Source organism: Perca flavescens, chromosome 13 (genome assembly GCF_004354835.1).
Source record: "Perca flavescens isolate YP-PL-M2 chromosome 13, PFLA_1.0, whole genome shotgun sequence".
Classification (NCBI taxonomy): domain Eukaryota; kingdom Metazoa; phylum Chordata; class Actinopteri; order Perciformes; family Percidae; genus Perca; species Perca flavescens.
This window is the reverse complement of record NC_041343.1, coordinates 18,331,705-18,356,083: the sequence shown is the minus strand read 5'-3', so window position 1 is coordinate 18,356,083 and position 24,379 is coordinate 18,331,705. Positions and strand designations below refer to the sequence as shown.

General features: G+C 38.3%; 1 protein-coding gene across 1 annotated transcript in view; it reads left to right on the top strand.

Moving 5' to 3' along the window:
- The first annotated feature begins 695 nt into the window (after window positions 1-695).
- Window positions 696-24,379, top strand: part of rxfp2a (relaxin family peptide receptor 2a) — a 34,479-nt gene continuing 10,795 nt past the window's right edge. Inside the window, exons 1-11 of the mRNA XM_028594894.1 lie at window positions 696-998; window positions 7,647-7,790; window positions 11,933-12,016; window positions 12,372-12,477; window positions 14,580-14,651; window positions 16,085-16,156; window positions 16,751-16,822; window positions 17,810-17,881; window positions 22,176-22,250; window positions 22,429-22,500; window positions 23,522-23,593. Coding sequence (XP_028450695.1) covers window positions 914-998; window positions 7,647-7,790; window positions 11,933-12,016; window positions 12,372-12,477; window positions 14,580-14,651; window positions 16,085-16,156; window positions 16,751-16,822; window positions 17,810-17,881; window positions 22,176-22,250; window positions 22,429-22,500; window positions 23,522-23,593 — 926 coding nt within the window. The 5' untranslated portion in view covers window positions 696-913. The remainder of the gene's footprint in view (window positions 999-7,646; window positions 7,791-11,932; window positions 12,017-12,371; window positions 12,478-14,579; window positions 14,652-16,084; window positions 16,157-16,750; window positions 16,823-17,809; window positions 17,882-22,175; window positions 22,251-22,428; window positions 22,501-23,521; window positions 23,594-24,379) is intronic.

Genomic DNA, 24,379 nt, shown 5'->3' with positions numbered 1-24,379 from the left:
TGTTTTAGCCTGTTTAGCCTTGACTTCTTAACCCATCCCTAACTAATAGTGATTATCAATCTATTGCAGAGTAGAATATGGCAGTGAGACAGGAAGAGAGATGCGGGAGGACATCAGAAGGGAGAGCACAGGATAAAAACAAACAGCTAGGAAAAAGCTAACAAGTGGACTGAATACGGAATTAAATTGTGCAATAAATATGCTTACACTATCCTAAATCAATTATAAGATGTGCTGTCCCAATCACCCGGTCCTGTCCCACTCATCCAAATGTTATCAACAAATTGTTTTTGGGTTAGTTTACACAGAAGGCAATGCTACCTTTTTGTGGAGTATGATGCCTCCTCAAATTGTTAGGTTACATCTTCAGCATTACAGAAATGTATCATGGATTAGGCTATTTTTTTTTTTTTTTTTTTTTATACATGTATGGCAAGAAAGCTTGAGCGGATATTCAAAAGCTGTCAATCAATTTTCCCATACTTTTATTTCACACTTTGCGCTGCTTGGGGAAAGAGACAGGAAGGGACGCACGACACAGACATAATGTGCAAAAGTGAAAACAGAAGGCACCACGAATAAAGAGAACTTGTTTAAAGCGAAAGGAGGGGGTGGAAGTGTTTGCGCACAGTGAGACAGTGCATATGAGAGAGAGAGAGAGAGAGAGAGAGAGAGAGAGAGAGAGGAATATACAGTGGCTCTTAGCAGAGTCTTCAGAGTACTCGGGAAGGACAGCGTGGAGAGGGTGCAGATTCGTCCGATGTCTGTCTCTTAGTCCGCCTTTTCGGTCAATTTTAAATGTCGGGCATGCTCTAACACAGTGGACTGACTGGGACTACTACTGACTTTTCTGTCGACTTGTAGGTTTTCAGGGGGGGGAAACTTATCGTGGATCGTTTACAGCCAGGGCGACATGAGCGCAGGAAAACTTCTGAGTCTCAGGATGGATGTACCTGTCATCATTTTGCTCATCCACCTGACCCATACTGAGATTAGAGGTAAAGAAAAATGGAGAGAGGAGGTTACATGATAAAGAAAAAAAGAAAGAAAACGAATGGCTATTCCTCTGTAGGAGTAGACTACTTAATATGTTTAGTGCTGGTGCATCACAGGAGTCTTTTGTATTATATTTTTCCACTTAATATTTTATGAATAGGATAATTACAGGTTATTCGTATTATTGTTATATTATCTTTCCTATTTTTATCACAGTAGAGTTGTAAGTTGTTCAGGGTGCTTTTGTGAATGAACATTGATGTCCACGGTGGAAGAGACGGTTCTGCAGAACATATAAATGGTCAATTCACTAGCAAGGACCACACCATTAACTAGAGACGTTTGAACAATTTAATAATGAAAGATGATTGGAATGCGAGGCATGAAGTCGCTTGTTGTCATCAGTTGACTTGATGTAGTAAGGCATGGACCCCCAAGGACCTAAAGGAGATGAGAAATAACAGGAGAGAAACAGAAAGAGGGTGGGAAGGAGGGGTGCAGAATGCGAGAGCGAATGAGAGGAGAGGGTTAGGTGGGTATTTCTAAGAATACCGAGAGAGGCGTGTTTGAGGTGTGGCCCTGCTCCTGAAATGATGCTAGGTAGCTTCAATTAATCAATATGAACTCTACAGTAAGCTGAGGGCTCTTCATGTTTTAAAAACCTCAACTGGCCCAGTTGACAGGAAAACTATTTTGCAAACACTAGTTTATTTATTTGAGTTGGACAGAAATATAATTTCTCTGGGGAATAGATGGAGGTGAAAATGCATGAAATAGGTGGCAATATTGTTCAATTCTGTTTCACCACTGTCCTTAGAAGGATATACTTCTAAAATTTCAGATGCTTTTTAGGGAGCTAATTAGAGAATGGGTTAGGTTTAAATCATAAGTATTGATAAGATTCATAAATATGCCTTAAATGTCTACGTAAGATTATTCAGGGAATTAAACATAATTTAAACATAAATGTGGCATTATACTGACATGTATTTGTTCTCTAAACTGTCACATCTCAATCAGATATTGGTGTTAAGGTTTGTTTCCTTCTAGTGGGGTGGTTGAGCTGTTAAATGGCAGCAAAGTCAATCTCCAATTCATGTCTTGTTCATTCATGCCAACTCAGTCACACTCCCTCCACCTCCCAGTCTGTGACTCATCCTGATTTCCTCTTGTGCTTCTTTGACACACAAGGACACACAGTGTTTCAATCGGTGGAGGACTGTTTAAGCAATTTCTAAGAAATTAGTTGTAATAGCTGGCCCATAGACCTTTTTCACAGCAGACATGTTGACATGTCATAGTAGGAAAAGCACAGGTGTATTCAAAACCATTAATGATGGCTGCATTCCACTTAGGAGAGGCCCTGGTATGGTGCATGCTGACTCACTGAAACAGCTTACTGGGACACTTGATGGAATTGAGCCATCAAAATTAAGTCAAAATGTCTGCTGTGAAAAAGTTCCTTTAGGATGAATACTCCTCCTGTTGAAACACCAAAGCACAGGTCTTTGATTTTGTTCAGTTTTATAATTAAATGACTAAACTTTGTTTATTGTTATTTCATACCACTTGACAGTAAGAATGAACATTAAAGATTAATAAGACTAATAAATATTACTTATTTTTTTAATTAAAACTAAAAGGTTAACAAACCACCAAACGTGAAACAATGACTCAAATCTTTTCCATTAGAGAGACAGAGGACATCCTCATTGTCAGGAATGTTGTGTGTATCTGTCACAGAGCAATCTGGGACTTGTGGATGAATTGCAATGAGGAAGGGTCCGCTACACATTCAGCTTAATCAAACGTTTGAGTTAATGTATTGAGACGATGTAATCCCTGTCAGATAACAACATTTTACAAGGTGTGCATTGCATTCTGTCAGATCATGTCTTTCTGTCTTGAGGGAGAGGGGGCAGTTGTTGCACCAACAGGCAATTTTCATTTTTGAGACTTAAGCAGAAATTCCGGTGCAGCAAAGACCGTGAAGCAAGGCTCAGAATTCAGTCAACCATCGAGATTAATTAAAAGGTTTATATATTTCTGTCTATCACTGGCAGTCTTCAAAGTTATTCAGTATTCAGGGGTGATAATATGACAGTACAATCAGATATTTGTCCCATTGGTCACTGAATATATAGTTGTGCAAGCATCCTCCAGATTGAAAGGCCACAGAGGCTGGCATGATGTCAGTATGTGTCATATCTTGGCTTCCGTCTCCATGTGTGAAGGTGCTCTACCTCTAAGAGAGGTGTTGAATCTGCTTTTGTAGCCGTGAAGCCTCTTCAGAGGCTGGTATTTACTGATTGAACAAGCTATTATTGTCTTAGGGTAGGTGGAAGCTGTGCCAGATGGTCTTAATTATCACCATATTTTCTTTGGTCAAAACAGTCTGTTTCAGATCATATCTGTTTATAATACACAGGAAAGGAATTAAAACATAAAGCCCCTGACAAACCCACTATTTTACTTTTAGCAGGCTGCAGAGGGGGTTGTTCTGTCTGTCAGACCAACTCTACACATCCCAAACTGTGCCACCCATGGGACGGAAAGCAATAGTTTAGACCTGCAGATGTAGACATGGTCATGATGCCATCTGCACACAAAGAAAAGAATAGCAGCTGCAATTTTGTGTGTGTTACTGCAAAATTTAATAAAAAGCACTTTCCCTACACAATTAAAAAGACAAAACAAACCGGAGGTAATAATTGACAGACATGTATGTGTCCAGACCAGTAAAATAGGTGGTGCATGTGTTCTCAGTCTGTCTTTATTTTTTTTCTCAGCCTGGTTGAAAAGTGCAGGCCATTTTTTTTATCTTGGGCAAACAGTGATGTTCACTGAGGTGTCTTTTTTCAGATGCTTGCTCTTGTTTCCGTCACTTTTTTTTTTAAGTATGTGTGCCTTCCCTTGAGTAATTTGAGGCAGTTCAAGCAGGAGAGTGGATCATCTTTTAATCACAAGGTTGATGGTTTGATCCCCGGCTCCTCCTGTACGCATTTGAAAAATGTGTGCCTTTACTTAGAACTAGTTAATTAGAACTAGTCTATATGCTGAAATGCTGCAATGTATAAAAAATGTATTGACGCAGACTGGCACTTGCTTAAGGGCTCTATGACTTTTATGAATACCAAATTAGCTCCTTGAATAAATAAACAATAAATCACTTCTCAGCACCCAGCAATGTAAGTGTTTCAGAGGAGGGAAACATTTTAGACCAAACAACACCAATTGTTGCTTGGTTCTGCAGGGCCTTAGTGCTCAGTGTGGTTTGTCTGTTTTCCTAAATGGCATGACGTCTTTTTATAGCTTTATAGTCCTGCAGGCACATCTTAGGTCAAATCTCAAAGCATCTAAAGTTGAGTGTGTGTTCTAGTATGCTCATGTATTAAAATGTTATACTGTGGATGCCATATAACTTAGATCACTGTACCGTGACAATCTAGACAGGTATTTGTTACTCTTGCTGTATTACTCAATATTTATATAATGTTAGAATGTATAAAGAATAAAAAAGACTGAAGGGAGTCGCTGAGGGAAGAGACTGATAGAAAGACACAAGTCACAGATTAAAGAGAAGTGTATGATTTAGATGTTGCAACTTATCAGAGACCTGCTTTCACTAACCAAGAGTAGCCTTTTGAAATGTCATGAGGACTTTGTGTTCAGGGGAACACTGGCTGCCCACTACGGTCAACACATTATAGTTAGTACCGTTATAACCACTGAGTCACATAAATCAGAGACAAAAGATGAAAGATGGAACATTGCTGACTTCATATATCTTTGTAATTGTTTTTTTTTTTTTTTGGCATTCACACTTACTGTATGTCTCCCATACATTCAGTTGCATGCTCATTCTTCACACATGACAGTTCTGGATAAAGTAGTTTTTTTTTTCTTCCTTACTACCATGATGGCAGAATTTCAATATCTATCATTATCTTTGCAGTTCAAGTTGAAAAAGAACAAAGGGAGATGGACGCAGGGGCGTCGGTAATATGGGGACTGAGTACACAGGGCCCTCATGTGAGGAGGGCCCAAAAAGATGCTAGAATGAATAGCTGTGGAAGCGGGGAGGAGCACATAGAAAAAGCCTTTCAACAGGGCCCAGAATTTTGTGCTACGCCCCTGGATGGATGTTCCAAATGCAGTTTAAATGTAAAAAAAATCCATTCAGCCACCGTGGAGATATCAATGTCTAATGTCAAGCAAACTGTCTGTCTGCAAATTTGACAGTGTATGTTTCAAGGATGTTGGGATGTGGAACACAGGACCCTGGGGACATAGGTACGCTCCCCAGGAGAATGATGGTGAGTTTGAAAACAACATTAAGGAACAAGAGCACACTCAGCTCTCTTACGTGCTTTCTTAATGAATTTTAAAACTTATTTTGAGGTGAATCTCCACAGTTCAAACTGTGACCACCAGCAGAGTCTAGGGGGAAGCTCGGCCCCGCTTTGACTACCTCCCTAACTGTTACGTTAGAATCCTGTAACCCATGTAACAACTCATCCAATTCCTGTTTTGCTGTTCATTTTGTAGTGTAAATTGAGTGTAAGTGTTTTTGCAGGGTTAGCAGAAGTTGACATAAATCAAACTTGAAAATGTAATGATACTTTAATAAAGATTATTTTAATAATCCTCAATAAAATACAAAATTGATCTCCCCTGAGATAAGAAAAAACATCCGTTGTACTCATATTGGCTCATTAAACATTTATGTATAAAAGGGTATACTGTAAATAACTGAGACAAAGTGCTGTGTCCACCAGGCGCTGTCCTGCACACCTGTGACCTATCTCTTAATCAGCAGTGTGCCTTCCCAGCTGCTCCTTGTTACCAGTTAGCTTCAGACTGTATAAAGAGGGGAGGCTTTGTGTGCTGCTTGTTAATCTTTAGCCATTCTTGTTAGTGCTGTTGTGGACATAACCTGAGAACATGTTCTTCATCACTTTTCCTGGGAAGTCTTCAGTCAGGCCAATTGGTGGCTGGTGGTGCTGACTTGTCCTGATTGTGAAATGCTGTGGACTCTGTGGGATTTCCTGAAATGTTTGGGCCATGCGGTGCAAGTTTATACAAATTCCAGCATTGAACATTCACAAATGGCAACTTTAAACTGACGCGTGCTTTTCACACAGAAGTTGGGGATTTATAGAAACCAAAACTTAACAGCGTGCTTACTGCTGTAGGAATGTAAAATGCGTTCAGGAGTTACTTTCTGAATCCGTTCTTTATCCTTAATATCACATTACAAAGAATTATAATAATCACATCCTAGAGGAATATCCAGGTCATAGTATACACAAACATTCCTACAAATTAAACATGAACCAACTTGCCTGCATCCAACAACATTTAAAAATGGCATGCTTGTTGCTCACTAGCTTCTGCAGCTAAAACTTAAAATCCCTACAAATGTTTTTATCATTAGAAAGTAGCTGAGTTTTTTTTTACAGCACAATATAGTTTGCTGATTACTGGTTAAAAAAAAGAACAAGAAAGATATTTTAGGTTTGTTTATATTGTGTGTCCGTAAGACAGGAGTAATGCTGCATGTTCCCCTTGATGTGAGTGTGGCAATAATGAGGAATGTGTTTCCGTTTTACAGGCCAGACACGTGACAAGCTGCAAAAATTGAACCATAAATAGAAACCAAAATACGTTTTTATGACAGCCAAGAGTATTAGCTCATGCTTTGGACATAAGTTGTAAAGCTGTGATAAATCCTAAAGGCTTATGTAAACTTTATTAAAACAAAATGAAAGATAAATGAATTTTCTGTTCCGTTACACACGTTTACAAGGTTTGCGTGCATCAAAATATGGGTGCCGAGTTAAGTGATGGCACAGTAATAGTGGGGTAAATGTTAGAAAGGTAAACTGTGGATAATTTCAGGAAAGGAGTAGAGCTTTAGATGACAGCTTGAATGGATTCTCCTCATTGAATGAGATTAGGTAGGCCTACATCTCAAAGAGAGATTGACAACCGGTAATTTCTCATCTGTTTAAGAGAGATGGGCTGTGGGACTCAAACAGCACTCGGAAGTAGGGACGTTTGAGTCCCATAAAGCAGACCAAGTGCAAAAGACAGTTTAGTGCTTTAGTTAATGTTTGAGTTTTGCCTCATTCACTAAATTGAAATGTCCATTACAGTACAAGTTTAAATGCAATGTAGACAGAGTCAATAACAGGTTAGATAAATAAGGCTCACCAATAATATCTCCTCATGCCATTGAATGTAATACAGGTTTTGCCAAAACATTTATATGCCCATAGAAGTTTTGTTTGTTGCTGTTTATAGAATTTTTCCTCTGAGTTAATTAAATACCTGCAGATATCACACAGCAGCAGGATTGATAGGAGAGTCTCCAAAGTGAGAGTTGCTGTGTGCATTTACACAAGCGGCCCAGCAGCTGTAACTTTATTAATAGATTAACTAGTTAATCCTGGTCTTTTATATGAAAAAAAAAATCATTACATTACAACTGCCTGCAAAAAATTTAGATTTGTCCTACGTGAAAGGCCTTTAGCAAAGTCACGCTTTTCCCTGATATAACGGGAACAAAAACTCGTCGGCTGAGTTTTGGTGCTAATTGTGAGAATGGTCCATATAATCTCACTCTCTCTCCTGCATCTCTCCTTCAGCGCTGCTGACCAGCAGGCCGGAAGTGTCCTCCACATGTCCCCTCGGCCAGTTCCCCTGTGGGAACATAAGTGAGTGTCTCCCACAGGCTTTGCAGTGTAACGGACACAAGGACTGTCCCAATGGAGCTGACGAGCGGCGCTGTGGTAAGTGTGTGTATATTAACTAAAACCCAAGTCATAGCAGCTTCATATTTCAAATTTCACATTTACCTCTTCACAATATACAGAATGGGCAAGTTCGATTTTGTGCATCCACAGAAGTAAAAGACTGGAAGATCTTACAGGGAGTACTTCAGACAGCACTTGTGGCAGAGAGTTGATTATGTCCTGTGCAAGTGAGCTGCCGAGAGGAAGTAATCAAGTAGGCCTAATTATTTAAAGTTCTCAAATTGGCTCCTAATTAGCTTCCCAAAGCAATACTGGAGAAATTTGAAAAAGTGAAAAAAAAAGAAGAGGACTTTGGATAACTTTCTATTAAACTGGACAGGTGAATGTTCACAGTTGTGACCTGGCATAGACTGGAGAGTAGCTCAAACAATAAAATCAGTAACATTGCAAGTGGCTTGGCATGTCTATAGAGATGGCATTGCTGCTACTGGAACCTAGCCTGACAAGCCAGACCCACATCAAGATGTTGGGTCTGGGAACTCACCATTGGCAGGGCTCGGTTGTCTTTCAAATTCCCTCTACACTCATAGCCAACCAGAGCAACGCTAGTTGATAGATTAAACTTTGGCCGTATCCGGTCGGCAAAACTCTGAACACATCTTCCTTTTTTAAGAATAACTTCAGTGCTTAACTCCCAAGTCTTCCAGAGTCGCGGCCAAAACCGATTCAAAAGACCTCTCTTCGCCAACAGCAGCCATCTTCTTTATTTTCAAGTAGCAGGGAATTCACGCGGAACCGTTGCAACTCTGCCGTCCTTATGTTATGCCCGCCCACTGACTCTATACACGATGTGATTGGCCCGACCAGAATTAGTTTTTTCCAGCTCGCAAGCCAACGGTGAGTCGCTAGACTGACCCTGGCAGCAAATTACATTTGCTGCCGCTAGGGTGCGTCTAGATTTCTAGTCTAACTGGAACCCAGCCTACATCAAGTTTTGGAGACGGCTGAGTGTGTTAAAGCCAGAGCCACAAAATCAAGTTATTTACTGCTTTGAGAGAAGACAGTTGCCGTGCTTTTCTCCATTCACAGGGGAACAGGTTGCCCTTTAGTGTATTAGTGAGCCCTTCACTCACAGCATCAAAGCACAGCTTTCAGCTTATATGTTTATTATAAAGACGTACCACTGGAGTCATTCTGGTTCAAGTGTGGACTACATGAGTGGTATCATGAAGCAGTGAAGTGAGAGTGAGATTCATATTTATATAAAGCTTGTTTCTAAACCGTGACCGCCCTGCAACTTAATTGTTGAATAAGATTAAGAATTGAGGATGACATGCTTGTTGCTAAATCAAAGGCATCCTCGTACATTGATTACGCGGTCAGCAGGTGCTCACAGCAGGCATTGTGTCTTGGTAGATTTAGTGTCAGTTCACTGTACTGAGATTTGAGAAGCAACAGTAGCCTATCATGATACTCAATACATTTATTCATTTTGAAAGCAAAGATGGTTTATTCCATGTTGGTATTGTTTTATAAAAGATTGTATTAAATAATTGGAGCCAGAGCATTGAAACTGACTTTGATATGACCACATTTTGAAATTTAAGTTATTATGTATGATGCAGTATATTTAGTGAGATATGGGAGATCTTATGAAATGATAAAAAAAAGTAGAGGACAGGTATCAGATGGTCAATGGACTAGACGTAAGTTAGTTTATTATTCATTATCAATAGGCTCAAAAAAAAGTCTAAGACCTATTTAAACAGTGATACACACCTAAGAGGGAGTGCAATAGCTCCTTTTACACCAATGTGCTGAGGTTGCATATGTGTCGCATAGTAGATCAACACACAAAAGTTCCAATATTAGATTGTATAGGATGACCCTGGGTATGTAATCGTTTTTATATTACAGTTTCATAGTTGACATTTATGATTAGCTGTTGAGAAGTGAGCTGTCTCTACTAAAAGCAAACTTCATCCAGTATGAAAAACATCCAGTATGCTGCAGTCCTGTGGGCAAAAATGCCTTGTTGATGCTGGAGGTCAGAGGAGAATGGGCCGACTGATTCCAGCTGATAGAAGATCAACTTTGACTCAAATAACCACTCGTTACAACCGAGGTATGCAACAAAGCATTTGTGAAGCCACAACACGCACAACCTTGAGGCGGATGGGCTACACCAGCAGAAGACCCCACCGGGTACCACTCATCTCCACTAAAAATAGGAAAATTAGGCTACAATTTGCACGAGCACACCAAAATTGGACAGTTGAAGACTGGAAAAATGTTGCCTGGTCTGATGAGTCTCGATTTCTGTTGAGACATTCAGATGGTAGAGTCAGAATTTGGCGTAAACAGAATGAGAAAATGGATCCCTCATGCCTTGTTACCATTGGGCAGGCTGGTGGTAGTGATGGTGTAATGGTGTGGGGGATCCCTTTCTCCTTCAGAACTGCCTTAATTCTTTGTGTCATTGACTCAACAAGGTGCTGGAAGCATTCTTTAGAAATGTTGGCCCATATTGATAGGATAGGTTCAAACACAGTATTAGTATGGTGTTCCTAATAATCTTTAAGGTGAGTGAATCATTTTCTCTTTCACTTATGTTGTTGTAATAAAATATATATATAAAAAATGTGCCAGGAATATATACCATCAGATATATAAAAAATGTAACAAGAGCAGAGAGCAACAATATAAAATATTTAGAATAATATACAAATAAAATATAGAATAAGTATTCTAAATAGCATAAATCCTTCACTACACAAATGTGAAAACACACTAAAGAGAATCTAATTATTATACTATTGCACTAAGAACAGAAAACACAAACTAAAACTAAAAAATGACCTTTCTGGCCTTCCTTGATGCAAAATCATCAATAATGTCATTGGATGAAATCTACACCCCTATTTAGTGATTGATACTGACGAAAAGGCTTAGTGAGCCATTCCTGGGACATGGTTGACCTCAGGTATGACTTGATCAACTTTAGTTTTGAAAAGCTCCTCTCTGCTTGAGCCACAGTGACTGGCAGAGTTAGTGCAATCCTGAGAGCAGTCCAAACGTTTGGGTAGATCGCCGATAGATCCTTATGCGTAAAAGTGATAAGCTCAAGGAGGCTCATGGTCCCCCGTTCCCCCACTTGTCCGGACCGTTCCATTTGGGAGACTCAGAGGTGAACTGTCCCTCGCGCCCCCTCACACGGCTTCTGTGCACAAGTACATCTCGCTCACCTGCTTGAGCGTGCGTCCCATGTACAGAGGCTCAGTCGCAGCGGCCGCAGGTTCGGTTCCGACATGTGGCCCTTTGCTGCATGTCATCCCTGTCTCTTTCCCACTTTCCTGACTTAATCTGTCCTATAAAGTCATTAATAACTAGGGGTGGGAATCCAGAGGCCTCACGATACGATATCATCACGATACTTATGTCACGATACGATAGTATTGCAATTTTAAACATATTGCAATATTCCGCGATATATTGCAATGTATTACCTTTTTTCCAACTTCAAATTTTTCCCAATTTCAAATGATGTCCCCAAAGGAAAATTTTGTCAACATCTGTTTTATCTAAAAATATAAATTTCTCTGTGTGTTCATCTCACTTCAATTTTATTGCTGCAAAATGTGATTGTCAAGCAGACAGACTGACCAACACATGCATCATAAAAGATCGATACTTGGCATCTGTGTATCGATACAGTATTGCCACGAAAAATATTGCGATACTATGCTGTATCGATTTTTTCCCCCACCCCTATTAATAACCCAGGCATAAAAGATAAATGACTCAAACCGATGAGGTGGAAGTGCTGCTCTGACTGTCTATGTTCTAATTATGCATGAAAATTGCTTAATCAGACTTTTGTATGTATCAAATATTTGTTTTGCAGTAGACATACCAATAGCCTGCAGCCAACTTGTTTTTGATGGAATTGATCTCAATAACACAACAGTTGTATATCACTTTCAACAGAATGTTATAATAAAACCAAGTCCCTTCAGTGCTTGAGTTTCTTAAAATCAGTGTCATTAGACATCATCACACTTCATCAGCCAATCGTTTTTCCAATGAAATCAGCACCATCCAGCTTTCTTCAGGTTCTTCACTGGGTTTTCTCTGTCTGTGGTGTACCGATAACTATAGTTTATTGTTTGGGTTTGCAGGGGACAACATCGGATGGGCGGACTTATTTGGTCAAACACTACAAGATGCCAATCATGTGGACCAGTACTTCCTGAATGAGTGTTGTAAGTGTGTGTGTGTGTATATATACTTTGTGTCTATATGCGTGAATGTGTGTATTTACTTTTAGTATGTGTGTATGTTTTGTGTTCAGACTTTGAGGATCATCTTAAATTGAATCACTGTTGGGCCCTGGGAAATTGTGAAGGACATCTTTCATTTTAACAGTTTGATTATAAAGATAATCATTAATTGTAATCTTTATGGTTTAATGTTGTGTCCCACAGGACCACTTTTATCAATTCTAAGCATTTAGTAATAAGCCTCCGTAGTTAAAATCCATTAATGGTCTTTTAAAGTGTGTGTGTGTGTGTGTGTGTGTGTGTGTGTGTGTGTGTGTGTGTGTGTGTGTGTGTGTAGTCTTGCAGGAGTATCCAGAGAGTTGTGACTGCATACAGACGGATGTGGAGTGTGTGGAGGTCAACTTGCAGGATGTTCCTCTACTCTCTCCTAATGTTACCTTTCTGTAAGTGTCCTCTAATTGGTGTGTGTGTTTTTTTCCTGGACTTGTCTGTATTTTAATGCCGTGTGGGTGTGTGTGGGGTGGTGGTTGTGTGGGTGGGGGGGACAATTTGTGCAATTTGTGCTTGTGCTAGACAGACAATTTTAACACAAATCTGTACAAGTCGAAATCACCAAGATGAAAACTGTAATTGGTAATGAAGTAAGTAAATTAATGTTTTTTACTGACAAATGGGTCTTGCTAAACAAAAAAAAAAAAAAAAAAACGAAATCCTGGATTTTGCGTTCTTAGCTGTTTAAGCATTTTCAACCTCATTTAATGAAGCCTCCTGATTGAATATAGACTGGTGGACCTGTGACCCTTTATTTCTCAGCCTTCTGAATCTTTAATGTTTACTCAGTTAGCCTCCTGTTCAGCCTGTACTGCCAGAGCTCACAAACAAATTCTCCAGATTTAGTTTACAAAGTTGTAACTGAATGGGATTGTTACACATTGGAAAGTAGGTCATTTCACATACAGTATGTTTTTCTTTGCTTTTATACAGGCGTTTTATACAGCCTCTTATAAAAAAAACCTACAACTTTCCCTATTCTTGCCTCAGCCAGAAAGCAGTGTTCAAGCTCCATTATGTGAAGGACTTGACGCTGCCGACAACATTTCAATTCCACGGTTTTACTTTTAGGCGCTGTCTGGCCTGGTTTCGATTTTTACACTGAAATGTGACTAAGTGCTCCTTCAAGTAGGTCAACTGTTTCAGTATTTGTGGATGATGGTGATGAAATTATGAAGTTTTTCCAAAACCTGCTTACACTTGTGTGGGTCATAGGATTGAAATTACATTCTCCGTACGCTCCCTAAATAAGGCATACAAATCTGCAATAGTAATAAACAAGTTCAGGCCTTCTTTCAGTTTAAAAAACCAATAGACAACTGATTGATGGCCTCCAAAAGAGTTCCTGCTTGTTTTTTTATTTTTATGTTTAGTGTATGACCCTTTTATGGCTGTGGATGAAGGCTATTGTGTTTTTAGCCTGACAAGCTGGCACCTCTCTGCCTGGGGATCTATGCCTCCTCATTAACTCCTCTTTGAAACTTGGTATTCAGCAGGGCACAGTTTTCAGTCGCTTATTGAAGTAGACTCTTCTGGTGATAGCAGTGGGATATATATAATTCTTAACTCCAAACTGTGCCAGTATGATTTGTAAAAACACAAACTCAAAATCTGAAGTTTGAGATGAAAAATGCAGCTAAAATGATGGTTTCCCCACATGGGAATATAGTAGATGGAAAGATGAAGATAATTATCTTGAAGATCACTTTATACTTATTTACCCTTTCTGAGGTTTAGTTTTAATGGTCTTCATCTCCTTTTTGCTGTTTCTTTGTTTTAATTTTTTGTAAAGGCCTTTGTAGTCATTTGAGGAAGTGCTGTATAAATACTGTGTGTGTGTGTGTGTGTGTGTGTGTGTGTGTGTGTGTGTGTGTGTGTGTGCGTGTGCGTGTGTGTGTGTGTGTGTGTGTGTGTATGTATGTGCGCGCGAGTGTGCATGCATGCCCGCCCGCCCGCCCGGCCGTGGACTTGTCTGTATTTTAATGCTTTTTACAGTTACCTACTCGTAACAATCTTGTTAAAGTATAGGTGTTGATATATTTGTATATATGGGTGTCTGAGTAGTGAAAGCCCATTGTTGGATATAAATATTATTGCTGCTTTCTTTGTTACCCTTGCTCATTATTTGCTCGAGATTTGTTGCCCTCTGATACTATGCTATCATCTGTATTGTGCAAATGAAAGGTGCTTTAGATTGTATTACCTGTGTGTGTGTGTGTGTGTGTGTGTGTGTGTGTGTGTGTTTATGCTCTGCCATTTCTATGTACCTGTATTAACCTTTTCAGACTTAGTTAGAAGTTAAGTGAATCTTTTTCTTTACTTTGAGAGATGGTGCCTCTATTATTGTGGGAATGTGACGCCATGAACTTTATAAAAGCCATTTCTGAATAAAATAGCAGTAGTAGTTGAGGTTTTAATGTGACTTTTAATAGTGCCTAATGCTTTCGACCTTTAATCCTCTCTCTCTCTCTCGATTTATGGGTTCTGTTAACAGGTCACTGAGGAGCAACAAGATCCGAGTGTTGTCCGATTTAGTTTTCTCAAAATACTCTTTTCTAGAGAGACTGTGAGTATTTCAACATCTTCGCAATGCACACTTTTGGTTGGTTTACGTCTACATTTAGTGTGTGTAACTGTCTACTTCAGAATCTAAGGAGATTTCATGTCTCAACAGTGAAGAAAACATTCATGAATGAGCAAAAAGCTGAATTATTTAGCAAATACTGAAATAGAAAGGCAAGTGCACATCACATGGAATGATTTCAATCCCTTAACTCACTGTAGTTGTGATGGCAGGCAGATCTGATTAGTTGACAGTATGAATGCTTTGTGCAAGATGTGATTTCATTGTGACACAGTAAATGCCAAGATTTGTGTTTTTTTCTTGTATAAGTTACTGCATGTCTCTGCTGGCTGAACCAGACAGTTATAATTATGGTGAATAAATTATACTATATTGCATTGATTATATAATGTGAGACAGACTGCAGTCTATGTCATGCTGTTAACTGACAATGAGGCAACCAGAGACACAGTTCCAAGTAATTTGGCATCTCCAAATTTTAATTGACTGGTTGTGGGCTACTCAAATAATAATTTAAAGAGTATACTCTACGTATAACTGTACATTGAGATTGTGATGACAACTGTGTGAGGTCCACATAATCTCTTTGCTATAGCAGTTTTTATTATTGCCTGTGAATAATCTCTGGAGCTATTCTTACTTTTCATCATGACAAATACTCCTCACAGGCAAACTGCAAAAATTGCATAAAAACATTTAACATAATATTTAATTACCAGAACATGCTAAAAGCCTTAATGACCCCGCCGTATCATCCTGCTTTCATATCGGACATAAAGTGAAAGACATTTGACATTTTGTTTAAATTATCAAGCTCTCAGTATATTAACCATGATTAGATTTTAATTTCTCATTAGAATTTTTCTTTTAGTTGGCCGATACTGGAGTAATGTTTAGCACAAGGCAAACATATAATATTGCTCCAGTCCAGCAGTTCTATTTTCAAGGGTTTTGTCCCGTTGTGCTGCATTCATTAGGGCAATTTGGTTTATTGGTACCAAAATGTGAAATGAGGTAGATGACTATAGTTTTCATCAAGCGGGTCTGTATGCAGAATCTTGTTGGTAGGTAAGACACACACGTTCACAATCATATAGTTCATGGAAAGTTACACATTTCTTTACTTTAATGACTGATCCAAAAATCAGTTATTACTGCTTGTTATTAGTGTGTTTTAAGGGTCATAATTTGCGTCTGAGCAACTGACTGTCCCCTGCAGATCTGTGTTGATGTGGAGAATATGCTGATGAGTGTGAAAAGGGAAATAAATGGTTGTCTAGTGGATGATAATGATGATAATGATGATTGTACTCTAACAACTGGGTATTAACGACTTTGACATTCTGCGTGAATGGCGTTTACATGCATGAGAGATCAATAGTTAGAGTGGGGATTGTTTTTTTCTCTGTTCCCAGATTTCTGCAAAACAACAGCCTCCAGTTCATATCCAAACGTGCTTTCAGCGGCCTGCACAGTTTAAAGAGGTTGTAAGTACCCTGCTCACTTCATTAATGACATTAATCTCTCCTGAAACAACTGCATGGTCTTCTCTCTATGAAGAAGTAAAGGGCAGGAAATAATAAAAAAAAAAAAAATTATTCATTTTGTTTGATGTATTTATCAACTCAATTAGCATTTTCTTTTCTTTTTTTTACAATAGATGGGATTTAAGGAGATTCTCAGAGCAATTTAAAAGTAAAAAATGTATAAAACCCTGAACTCTAGAATCTAGAATAGTTTTCAATTATGTTTAAATTCTTTTAATTCATAGGGTGACCATCTTCCAATGAGCAGGTCTGGGTTATTTCATATACATAGCAAAGAAATCTGAATACTGACAGTGTTGCAAAAAGCTTTGTTATTTTTTTTTTTTACTCCTAACTGACTCCTGTGACACTGTACACATTTAAGATATTTAATTATTACCCTGTAAGTTGCAGGCTGTATTATAAAGTGTTATCAAAAATACAGCAAATCCACAAATTGTTTTTACATTCTTAAAATATATGATATTTGAAAGTCAGAGAAACTTCATTAGAAGATCATCCCCTCATTTTTTTTCTTCTCACTCTTTCTCTCAGGTTTCTAAGTGAGAATTTGATATCCTCCCTTAGTCCTGGTGTGTTCGGGGATCTCCATCAGTTAAAATGGCTGTGAGTAACCACATACTCACACATACACAGACACACACACACACACACACACACACACACACACACACACACACACACACAGCCATGAGGAAGTTATTGTGTTGTGTACTCCGCTGTGGTTTTAGATGGAAGGACACTGTGTGACTGTTGAAATATACAAGAGCACATTCAAAGATACGCATTGCAGTTCTGGCAGACATTATGTGTCTCTATGGGGCTGTCATGCTCTTTTCTGTGTAGTCTGGGATATGAATGCCCGTTTTACCCATATATGGGTATCCTTGTAGGCATCTGGAATTTCGTTTCAGGTTTTGATTTGTGGTTTAGGGTCCCTCCTGAAAACAAATCCCCTTGAAGTTCATAAAAGCATGTGGGTTGCAGTAGGATTGAGAGCTGGGAGAATTGTTTTTATTTGTACTCACAGTGAGTCAAATATGTTGCTCAGCTCTGTTTCTTGGGTCTTATTTACGAGTGAAATCGATTTTTGAGTGTACCACGAAAGGTGAGAATTGAAATTGAATTTGTGTTCATCTAATGAGCTTAAGGAAGTGGAGTGCATGGTGTTGTGACAATGCTTCACTTCACCTCTGGTATATTTTACTAGTACTACAGACAACTCAGATTACTTGTAATACTTTTTAGGGAAGTACAGTAGTTATTGGCTTTCTTGCTGTGAGTTATATTGATACCACTTTCATGTCTATGTGCTAAATATTAAGCTACTGCCAGTATTACACTAATAAGATATAATGTGTTCATTAGTCAAATTTAGATTTGTTTTAACCTTTGGACAGAACCAGGCTAACTATGTTTACACTTTTTATGCTAAGCTAATCACCTGCTGGCTGTAACTTCATATTTAGCGTCTAGGTGGTATTGATCTCCTTGTCTAATTCTTGGTAAGAAAGCAACTACGCATATTTCCCAAAATGTTGAACTATCATAACAACTTTAATAACAATAAATAACAATGCTTGTTTGTGCCAGGATGTTGGATCATAACCCACTAAGCAGCTTGTCCAAGGACACTTTCATCGGGCTCCAGTCTCTCATATACCTGTGAGTTGCATTGTTTTTTTGTTAAAAAATCTTCTGTTTTGGGGTGCCCTGGTAGCTCACCTGGTTGAGTGTGCGCCCCATGTATAAAAGCTGAGGCTCAGTCCTTACCACAGGGTTTGATTCTCTCCCCTTTCCCGTCATCAGCTGTCCTGTAAAATAAAGGCCTAAAATGCCCACTATGTCTGTGTTCTCTGAGATGAGAATATATTTCAGTTGTTCAAAAAATCAATACAATATATATTTTGAAGAATGCCTACTCTCGCTCACCAGAAAGTACTTTATATACTGTAGGAAAATTAACATTTTGGTCAAACCACAAAGATGCATGTCAATTAGTTTTAAGATACACTGTAGGTCAACATACCAAAGTGAATATATTGTATGGAAATTTTGAAATGTACTCCTCATTCATGTGTATCACACTGTGTTTGAGTTGTAAGGTGTGAAGCATGCTGGAATCTTTTCTAAGTTTTCTTTAATCAGTTTGCCGCCAGATAAGATCAAGAGCTTTCATGCTTGTCAAATGTCTGCTTAGCTGTACTCAATGAATACATTGTATTGTTAAATTTCACAACTCATTTCATGCTCAGTAATTTCTTTGTTATGAGGGTGGTCAACTTCTGAGGGAGTCTTACAATGACTGTCAAAATGTTAGTCTGTCCTGGCAATTTAGGTGTTTCTTTTAGAAGCCAGTAAACAAAGCCAGTAATGTCAAATGTATTTATAAAGCATATTTAAAAACAACAGGTCAGGATTTTTTGGTGCTTTACAGAAAAACTCAAAATATATTAAAACAAAAAAAGAAATAGTAACTGTAACAGACAGCAAATCTTAAAGCAGTGGACTCAGTGGATTTAGAACTGTGCTTCCATCCTTGCAGACCACATCATTTTTCTTTCTCTGTTTTCATTATTCTCTCTCTATCTGTCCATCCAGTCTCTGGTTCACTGACCTGGTTTGGATCAGCCCTAGCTACTCTCTGTTGTACAATGGCGAGATTACGATATTGTTCTCCCAGTCTTTGTTCACTGGGACTCTGTTCACGTGACACTGTCCTCTGCATCACACCAGTTCATATCTCCACTTGACTCAATCTCCCTCTGTTTTCTTTTCTGTCCACAACCCGTATCCATTCAAATAAATGTCCCTTTAATGTTTACGCTTGAAAGATAAAAACCTTTTTATAAATGCGCACTGCCTCTTCAAAGATCGTTTCTACCTCCCAGGAGTTACTCTCGGACTGAAGTGACCATATGTCTCTCTTTCGATTTCATCTGTAAAGTCCTTTGTCCCTGGTCTCTGCTTCATCTCTACTTACATCTGCCCTGTCTGTGTAGTGTTGCCATCCCTGAAATATCAAAGTTTGTTTTTAATCTCCATTTAGTTAAATGACAGAATGAGAGGTTTTACTCCATTAGCTACAAATAATATACTACTTGCGTTTATTGACAACCATTTTTCAAAGCAGAGGCTTTTAAAATTATTTCCTACCATCCAGGCGAACAATCATGTTCATTTCAGTATTTGCAGAGACTTGAAAAATGACTTGTAAACTAACTGGGGAAGGGTAACCCATTATAGTGAACAATGTATTAGTTTAATCCATTATGGTTTAATAATGCAGTTTTGAGCACACATCTTTTTTGTTTTTTTTTAAGATTATTTTTTGGCCATTTTAGGCCTTTATTTTGAGTAAGATTGAATGAACTCCATGCAAACTGGTTTCCAACATCATCAGGGTTAAAACAGGGTGATGCTTTGTCTCCCACATTTTTTGCAATTTATATAAATGATTTGGCAAAGGAAATTAAAGTATTGAATTGTGGGATAAGATGTGGAAATCAAATGATAAGTATTCTTTTGTACGCAGATGATATAGTACTACTGTCTCCATCTGAAGATAATCTGCAGCGGATTCTCTCCTATATTGATGATTGGTGTAATAAATGGAGATTGTTTATCAATAGAAAGAAAACGGAAATAATTCACTTTAGAAAACCTTTAACTACTCGCAGCACTTATGAGTTTAAAATTGGGTCACACAAGCTGAACTTTGTAGACTCATATAAATATCTAGGTTTTTATATTGATGAACATATGAATTTTAGAAATGTTGTTAAGGTTCTTGCTCATTCAGCACGTAGAGCTTTGGGAGGAATTATTGGTAAAAGCACGAATCTGAAAGACATAAGTTTTCAAACTTATTCTAAATTGTTTCAAGCCTATGTGTGCCCTATACTTTATTATATTGTGGGTGTTAGAGGACTTAGGAATATATCTAATTGTGAATTAGTGCAAAAATAGTGCCATAAGATATTTTCTGGGTGTGCATAAATATACCCCTACAAATTAGCGATAGTAGGAGACATGGGATGGGAATCATGTGAGGCTCACTGGAAGATATGTATGGCCCAGTTATGGAATCGCCTATTAGATATGGACGCAAATAGGTTGACAAGGAAAATATTTCTCTGGGATAAACACATTCTTGGTCTTTGGTCTAACGACATATGCAAATTGTTTTGTAATTATGGTTTTGGGGATTTGTTTCTTATTAATGAAAAGCTGAATATCGGTTTATTTAAAGAATCTGTGTTTGCTAAAGACAAAAAGCAGTGGGCCGACAATATATGGGCTAAGCCAAAATTGCGTATTTATGTAACGATAAAACCAGAATATGGCACTAAGAATTATGTTGTATATAATTTGTCAAAAAGGCAAAGATCCTTATGTGCTCAAGTGAGATCTGTTTTTTTGCCTTTGACTATTGGAACAGGACGATATGTTAATGTAGAAGAGGAAAAACGGATCCGTCCTATGTGTTGTTTGAATGATATAGAAAATGAGTTGCATTTTGTTTTCTATTGTCTTTTTTTTATTGTGAACAGTGTGATTTTTTGTTTTGTAGGATAAAAGCAGAGATTGATTTGGTAAATATGGATGACGCTCAAAGATTGAGATGGCTGTTCACATATGAAACAATGATATGATATATAATAATGATATAAATTAGCCAATTATCTAGATAAAGCTTGGGAGAAGAGGAAAAAAGCTCTTTATCGAGATGAAGTGTAGATGAGAATTTGTTGTTTGTGTGTGGTATGTGTGTACGTGTATATACATATGTGTATGTGTATATGTGTGTATATGTATATATTTGTATTCATGTATTTCTCCGAATGATAAGTACATGCGACAGGAAGATGTTTGTTAAATAAGTAAATTTGTGGTGTCTTGTAATCCCATGTGGGATGGGCCAAAATGTTTGGCATGACATAAATAAAACATAACTAACTAACTAACTGTAGACATGAAAGGGGAGAGAGAGGGGGAACAACATGCAGCAAAGGGCCGCAGGTCGGAGTTGAACCAGTGGCCACCTCGTCGAGGAGTCAACCTCTATATATGGGCGAGTGCTACCAACTGAGCTACCTGGGCACCCATGAGCACACACCATTTCAAAAACCTTTCATTGTTAGCGTGCTCTAAAGCACGACATCAAAGATTTAGAGTCAGACACCAAAAGGCTTATTCAATTAATGATCATCCACACAAAAACAAAGATATGGCAATGCACATTTTGTCAGTATTTACTAATTTGCAATAAAAGGTTTGCTGATCGGCTGCCAACTGTGAAGTAACAGATGTATCAAAGCAGTCCCTGCTCGGAAACTGCTTATCATGCCAAGATTACTGTACATTGTGACTTTGCTATGAAATGAAGTTGAACAAATTTAATTAAACTGTAAAACTGTGATGGATCTCTTAATCTTAAGCACGTTTTAAGTATCTCAAATTTGAAATCAAGGGAACCCACTGGAAGGAAGAAAATCAAAAGCACAGTAAAAGTTTTGGAAATTGCAGTTAATCATTCAACTACAGTAGGATATACATTTTTTTTTTTAGATACTGGATGCTTTAGGTACTTAAGTCAATAAATGTTGCTATTGTAATAACACTATTAGACATTCCTTTGCCGACAATGGTTTTCTGACATTAATTTATTTATATTTGCAGCGTTAGTGTTTGAAGTTTATAGAATTGCACGATGGTCATGCAGTGAGATCAGCCATTTGTGAATGACTGACATTTCATTTCCTGTTGTTCCTCATTAGTCACTGCGTTTCCGTAGGAGTCTCTTTCTGATTTTGGTCATTCATCCTCATCAGTTGTTCTTTCTTTTTCAAAACATGTCACAGAAGTTTTGTTTCCAAGTATACAAGCTGTTGCAACAGTGCATCACCTCGGCTAAGGAAGTTTAATGTCTGCTTTGCATGTTTTCCTTCTCCGTCAGATCCATGGTGGGCACCTCGCTGCAGCAGCTTCCACACCCGAGCTTCTGTCAACACATGCCTGCCTTGGACTGGCTGTGAGTCTCCTCTGACAGTGTACTTGTGTGTGTGCAGGTGTGTAGTGCATGTGTGTGGTTCGGTAGATATCCGTGCTCAGACAGACAGATGTGTGTGTTTGTGCTTGTGTGCATACGTAAGGTAAAAACAAATGGTAGACACAGGTGACGGGTTACCTTTTTTTTTTTTTGCTCACAGGGATCTTGAGGGAAACCAGATTCAAACTCTCAACTACTCAATCTTGAAGACCTGCAGCAAGCTTGAAGTTCTGTGAGTACTCCACTTTAAAATGTAATAAAAGTCCAAGATGCTTGAAGCAATCAGTTTAATGGGTTTACAAGAGTAATAGGCCATTTTTTCCATTCCATTTAGGGATCTTTTGAAGTTTAACACAAAGACAAAAATAACACATTATGGACTTTCTTTTCTTGTCTTTTATCAACTGCTGCATTGTGTTCTAACATGAAAAGAAGGCACTGACCTTACAAAGCAGCCGGAGGGTAGCATGGTTTGGTGTACTGGCAGCAGCCTTTCGCACTACAGCTGCAGAGTTGCTGCAAAGTTTGCTACGAATAAATGCCAGCTGGCCCTCAAATGACAAAGGAACCACATTTTTAAACAATGCCTCAACACGACTGTATGAACATCATAGGAAAAGTCAGAATCTTAAAACTACACCTAAATGAAAGTCATCCATCCAGACTAGACCTGAGGCGGTCAATAGTGTTACAAGGAACAAAGAATTTGGTATCATTGAACTGACATCACGCAAAGACATCCAGCACTTAATGTCTAACTCTTAATGTTGACACGAGAAAGGTAGAGGACGCAGACTCAAAATGAGTATACAATTTGCAGCGTGTCAATCCAACTTCATTTTTCTTTATTGAGGTGTCATGTTGAATCTTGTCAGTCTCGTCAGTTTGACCCTGGGCAGTGAAGTAAAAGAGCAGTGCTCGTTTGTCCCTTATTGGCACTGTTTAGATGGCCTTGAGCAAGCTATTTATCTGCCATATGCTCCAGTGTTGCTCTGGGCAGCATTTGGCTGTGAATTATTTGTATGCGCAAGCAAAGGATACCATTTTTTTATAAACAGTGCAGAAACCCTTTTTCCAGGGTTGTTTAAGTGAGCATTGAGTTGTGTTAATGGGAGGAGCATTGTGGGAATTGGTAGCCATATGTTCAGTTACTGCAACAAATGATATTTCATCTAGTCACTGCAAGGCTCCACCACAGGGGATTGAAACCCCACTTTCCACACAGTTTCTGACAGCAGCTCTGTCTTGTTCAGATTGCTGATGGACAACAAGATCAGAAGAGTTCCCGAAAACACCTTCCAGTCTCTGTGGAAACTAGCTGAACTGTGAGTACCATTCTGTTTGTATCTTTATCATTCTGTTCACATGAAATAATTCCGTTTGTATCAGTTGACATTAAATAGAGGTGGTTAGTCTGATCAATCACTGGGTTTCAGTGGACGTGGAGTCTGTCTGAGAATTTGAGAAAAAGTTTCTTATTGCTAAGATAACGGATTCTCTTTCTTGAATTTCATTATTTTACTCACCCATCCGCAGATCTTTATCAGCTTTACACATTTCTTTTGAAGCTATAGTGCGTAGTTTCTGGTGCCCCCATGAGGAATTCTAAGTAATGACAACAAAACTGTCCGCGCGTCCACATGATACAAGCCTTCTGTGATCTCGCACAGTTACATAGTGTTGCTTTAAAGTCACACTAAAATTAGTATAAAGTTGTGGATTCTGAGCCCGTAAGTGTTTTACAGATGGACAATTAAGGATTAATTTAATAATCAATTTAACTTAAATTAATAATCAAGACATGAGATAACATCACAGCATTGCATAACATTTAAACACAATACATGGTTTACCACAAAACAAATTGAAATGAAAATAAAATGATAAACAAGAAAAGAATCTGCAAGAATTAACATAAAAGTAAAAAAAAACAACCTATGTTTAAGTGTCTTATAATGAAACTAATGAATGGAGATTTAATTAAAGCAGTGGCAGAAAACCTACTGTGTTTTGCTGAGATTTATTTTGGTAAATGACGTTTTGATTATTCTCTGCTAAGCAAAATTTTGGAAGGAAATGCTCAAATTACTTTAATTGGTTAGTAGTCATTC